The 5,892-nt window shown below is 35.1% G+C and overlaps 1 protein-coding gene across 1 annotated transcript; it reads left to right on the forward strand.

Annotated features, from left to right (window-relative positions):
- Window positions 1-1,312: 1,312 nt before the first annotated feature.
- Window positions 1,313-2,482, forward strand: LOC149152641 (uncharacterized). Its single transcript, XM_089443550.1, has one exon. It carries the CDS (start codon window positions 1,313-1,315, stop codon window positions 2,480-2,482), a length of 1,170 nt encoding a protein of 389 aa, XP_089299676.1.
- Window positions 2,483-5,892: the final 3,410 nt, after the last annotated feature.

Below are 5,892 nucleotides of genomic sequence, written 5' to 3' on the forward strand. Positions count from 1 at the left end.
ACTAAGGACCAACATGCTTTTCTGAAGGGGCGGAATATTTGGATGCTGTAGTTAATACTCAAGAGTGCCTGTTTTCTATGATTTCAAAAAATTCAGAGGCGGCCATCTTGAAAATTGACTTGCAGAAGGCCTATGATTATTTGGACTGGGGGTTTGTTAGATGTCTATTGGCTAAGATCGGTTTGAGGCCCAATTCCATCCGGTGGATCATGGCAAGCGTAGAAAATGTCAACTATGCAGTCATCATCAATGGTATTCCCTCCCATTTTTTTCAAGCAGAAAGAGGACTTCGTCAAGGATGCCCCCTTTCGCCTCTTTTATTTACCCTTGCAATGAACTCTCTAAGCATCCACATTAACAAAGCGGTCGCTAAAAATAGATGCAGACCTATCAAAATATGCAGGAACAACTTCATATCGCATAATCTCTTTGTTGATGATGTCCTCATATTTGCAATTCTTTGCAGGATATCGTGGATTTTCTTAAATGATATTCTTGAAAGATTCCAAAGAGCCTCTGGGCTTATATTTAACAAGGAGAAATCCACCCTCTTTCACAACGATGTCAACATGGAGTTGGTGATTTGAATTTCTGAGTTATTTGGTATACAGACAAGGTCGCTCAAGGAGGGCCTTAAATATTTAGGCTTTCAGCTCAAAGTTAAGGGTTACTCCAAGAATGACTGGCAATGGTTAATACAGAGATATTATAAAAAAAAATCAGCATGGGAATGCAGGAGTCTTTCCTTGGCAGGTAGATTTATACTTTCTCAAGTCGTTTTATCGCAGATGGATGTCTATTGGGCTCATTTATTCTACCTCCCAACAAGCATCATTCACAAGTTGAACAAGGTTATGGCTAATTTTATCTGGGGCGGAAAGTCAGAACAGCGGAAATTCCATCTTGCCAAAATGGAAAGAATATCTTTACCTAAATGCCTTGGTGGATGGGGATTAATGGATTTAAGGGCTTTCGACAAAGCTCTCTTATGTAAATCGCTTTGGAGAGGTATCTTCAGGGAAGGGCCATGGAGTGTCACTGTAAAATTAAAATATATGAAAGGTAAAAATCTGGAATATTGGTTCAGAAATGGAGCGATTGGATCCAAGCATGGATCTGCCATTTGGCTTAGTCTCCTAAAGATTGAGCAATAATTTATAAAGAATCTAAAGTGGAGGATCCATACTGGAAGCAAAATATTAATTGGTATCGATCCCATTGCCTGCGGCCACAAAGTCATTTCCATTCCTGAGAGTCTCTTATCCTTCTTTCACAGGAATGGTATTTTTACATGGGACAAACTCATATCTGCATGGCGAGGCTCTGCCCCTTTATGGAAGGATGCCATCAACCTATGTTTACTGGAGAGGCTGGTGTTGTCATGGAATGCTGTAATGATGCTCTCAGTGGCTGTGGGTTTCAACATTTTGGGGCGGCAGATCACCTAATCTGGACTGTGCCAAATGCACAAATGCCGGTCCGAGTAAAAGATATATACTCTGATATCATCAATTCAAAGGTCTCTCACTCAAGCTCTAAGTTCCCTGTGACCCTTTGGAAATTGGGATGCCCCCTTAAGATGATCTGTTTCGTGTGGCTGGCATTCAACAATAAGAATCTGACATGGGATAATTTAAGGAAAAGAAGCTGGCACGGCCCAAGCAGGTGTTCGATGTGCGAATTAGACGAGGAGTCAAATTATCACATGTTTTTCCAATGCAAATCCTCTCAGCAAATCTGGTATGATCTGGCTATCCTTTTCGGTTTTCCTCATGTTGCTTTTATTTCTACCCATGCAGCTTTCGAATGGTGGAGCGGGCAAAGAGAGCCATGGCGTATTCTCATCATTATTGTGTTATGGTGTGCATGGAAGTGGAGGAATTATAAAATCTTCAAAGACTCAAAGGAACCATTTAACTCTATTCTGCAACACATTATTGCAATCTACGATTCAGTTCCAAAAAGGCAGCCCAAAAAGAAAAATTCAACCAAGAAAGAAAAAGAAGTTTGTCTCAATAGTTTCCCTTGTGCATTCTTTGCCGGTATAGAACAACAAAATAGATGTGGCTGCAGAGTTCTCATCTGCATGGACGAGAAGCTAGAATTTCTAATTTCTTGGAATGGAGGTACAGGTTCTTACAGGTTGGCTGAGGCTAAAGCTTTAACAGGTGTTCTTGCATTCTATGTTTTCTTCGATGTGCAGGCTATTTCAATTTTTGGTAATTCCAGGCAGGTGATCGACCACGTAAATGGTGTTTGCCTCGATAGGAGCCCCCTCATGATAGACTGGTTGGACAAGATAATGCTCTTATGGGGACTCACGAGTGACTGTTCCATTCAATTCATAGGTCATGAACAGAATCTCAAGGCTATTTGCCTATCAAAGGAGGGTCTGCTATTTGAATCTGGCTTGTGGTCTATGGAAGTAAAGGAGGAAGAGAAGTCCTGTTCAGTTCAGGATTTTGTTATCCCTGGTTATTAATTTTTGATGCGTTTTAGTCTTTTTTCTGAAAGGTTTTGGCTTAATCCTTTGTTGATGTTTATGACTTGCCTTCTGGCTGCCCTGTATACACAGTCCTATATGTCATGGTCTGGTTTGTGCTACTGTATATGTTTCCTTATGGACCTTTGGCATTTGCTTTTTCTCCGTGATGCCTCTTTCGTGGTTGTCATATGCCACCCTTATGTATCTTATGTTGGTTTTTATATTGTCTTAATATAATCAATGATGCTTTTTTTCTCTGAAAAGAAAAAGGGATCAATTGAATGTTGTTATTATATTATGAATTTATGACTCTTTTTCTAGAGTTGTAAATGGAAATGATTTATGAATAATTTGGTTCTCTTTTTATTATGAAAATGATGAAATTTTCATACATATGATAGGAGTTTTAATGGTTGTTATTTATATAATATTAATTAAAAATATAATTAATCTAGTAGTATAATATATTTAAGAATCAGATAGATTAATATGTCAACAAAAGATAAATTTGTTAACTTTAATACAATGACATTATGGTTTAGAGAGTGATGGAAAGCTTAGAAAACAAATATTTCATGGTTCTTCAATGTGTAGGTGTATTAGGTGCTTTATTATGAATAAAATTCCACAAATAGCATAAGAATAGAGAGAAGATGTGACTCCATGCGTTGATAATGATAAAGAGTCAATGAATAAGAAACCACTTTGAAAGGGTAACCTCGCTTTATAATATATCCAATGCACATGGGATAATCCCTATATAAATCAATCTCCTTTATTATAAATAGGAGTTAAAGTAGGCATGAATTAACCTACCACTAAGCTATCAACCATAACTAATCAATCATAATTAATGATGGTTAGTGCCTTAACATAGCCCCTTGTTTTTTAAAAATCCCTCAATGCTTGTGATTAAGGATGTTTCTTCATGAATTTCTTGTGTTTCCATGTATATTCTTATGGAGGTATATTCTTCCACTTGATTAAGTGCTCCATAATGGTTACATTCTGAAGAGATTCAAAATTAGTTCAAGAATCAACTTCTCTTCTTTATCTAATTTTGGAATTTTTATATGCATTGACATAGATTGTCCCAAAATCATTTTTAGGTAAGATATATGAATAGCCTTATGAATGCAATAAGGTAAATCTTATTTTCTGAATAATATAGTAGGGTCCTTAAAATTTTGGAGCTAGTTTTTTATTCTTCTTTTGTAGACTACTTATAAAGTTGTAGTCTCAAAAATATATTGTCACCCTCCTCAAAATGTATTTCACTTTGATTTTGATACACTAGATACTTCATCCTATTTTGCACCATTTGAGGCTTTTATTTAAGAAATTTGAAAGTTTATTTAGTCTTCTCCATATGTGATTGTACTACCTATACTTTAGAATAATCTTGCAAAAGGTATATGATACCAAGATTCAGATATCCATTAGAGCTTCAAATAGAGACGTCTTACTAGATGTGTGATATTTGATAATATACCACCATTCTATTAGATGAATCCACTTCACCCATTGAGATTGCTGATCTAAAGTATATCAATATAGATGAACCTCCAAACATTCTTTCTATTTGACCACTATTTGTGGATGATATGTTGAACCACTATTTGTGAATATATCTCTATCACTTACTATTTAGGAAATCTATAAAGTATATGAATTTCCTTCATGAACACTTCAATCACTTAAATTATAATATATCCTATTTTGAATTCCACAAAATAGTGCATGTTTTGTGAGTCATCCATAACTAAAAAATGACATCCCATACCTTCTAATTATGATAAGATAGTCATGAATTCCATTGATATCTCCTCTTATCTTTGATTATATACGTTACCTAGTTGAAGTGACTGTAGAACCTTGAATAGATTTCTTTTATTTTTCTCTTAGAAATAATATTTTTATTGATTCCTTCCACAGAAATATCTCTTTTTATCCATTGATATGTTTTAGAAAACCCTAAATGTCTTACCATTGGAGATTCATGAGACTCCCTTAATATTTATTAGTTGAAATTTAATTAAGGCCATAAAATCATTATAAATTTGTGCTAAAGAATATATCTCTTCCCTCTTAATGTTCCATAGGTATCACCCCTTCTTTTAGATGTTATATTTTTTTATTTAGTATTATTTTCATCTTTCCATTGATTGTGAGCTTCTTCCAACCAAGCAGGAATCGAAGGTGTAATGGAATAAAAAATCTAGGAATGTTTTATTTGCCTAGGACATTTGCTACCACCTTGTCTTTCTTATTTTTTTATATTATTTCAAAATCAAATAATTTCTTTCATGCTACCCTTATTTGTTTCTTTGTGAATGAAGAGCTTGATCTAAAAAGTAATTTAAGCTATCATGGTATGCCTTGAATTTTAAATTCCTGCCAATGTGATATTATTGCCAATTTTTTATTGCATGTAAAATGTTTGTTGTTTCTTTTTTATATGTAGACTTCACAAAGTATTTTCCCTTGAATTTTTTACTTTAAAAAGCCAATGGTCTCCCTTCTTGTGTCAATATATTGCTTCAATACTTGTCTTAATTTGCCACAATCAACAATATTTTTTCCTAAAATTCAATATTTCCAATAATTTTTTGATAATATCTTGTAAGGCCCAAAAATCCTCTAAGACACTTGCCGATCTTAGGAATAGACCATTTGTGATGTCTTGGACATTTTAAGGGTCCATATTAACCCCTTACCATGAAACAATATGACCAAAATATTATATTTCTTGTTCCCAAAAAGCACATTTGGATTTTTTTACATACAAAATGGAAATAAACTAGCTCAGTCGATGGTAGCTCATCCTTGAGAAGAGATGTGGTAGCTAAATGCCCTTTGAATTGTGTTACAATGAGGCTCATATGCCTTTTTATTATTTAGGAACAATGAAAATCCCTAAACATCCAAAATCCTAACCTTAGGAGATGAAGTGTCAAACGTTTGTGGGCTACATTAGGGTTAGTTGGTACATCAACTTCCCAAGATCATAACTTCAACATATGATCTTTGTTTGATGCACACGATACCTCGTTAGAAATATATATCTGAGAAAAAAAAATTAAACTAAAGATCCTTGTTGTAGGCTAAGGGTATACCCATTTTCCAAAAAGACATGCTCTAGGATTTTAGGACCCAAAAAATAATGGTGGGGTTCCAAGCGGAATAGGAGGGTGGCCACGAATATCCACTTGGATTGGTCCTCCCCCCTTAGGAAGCAATGGTCCCCATTGTGTTGATTTCCTCCATGAGATGGGGAATCTTCTATCGAACTTCGTCCTTGGTGAGCCTCTTGTCATAGTGTGTTAGTTGGTAACCTTTAACAACCTAATACATTTGGATCTTCTATTGGCGATTGTTCTTGATATGTGTGACCCTGATCTGATTGA

Source organism: Pinus tabuliformis, chromosome 9 (genome assembly GCF_031772625.1).
Source record: "Pinus tabuliformis cultivar Carrire ecotype Pingquan chromosome 9, CPIR1, whole genome shotgun sequence".
Taxonomy (NCBI): domain Eukaryota; kingdom Viridiplantae; phylum Streptophyta; class Pinopsida; order Pinales; family Pinaceae; genus Pinus; species Pinus tabuliformis.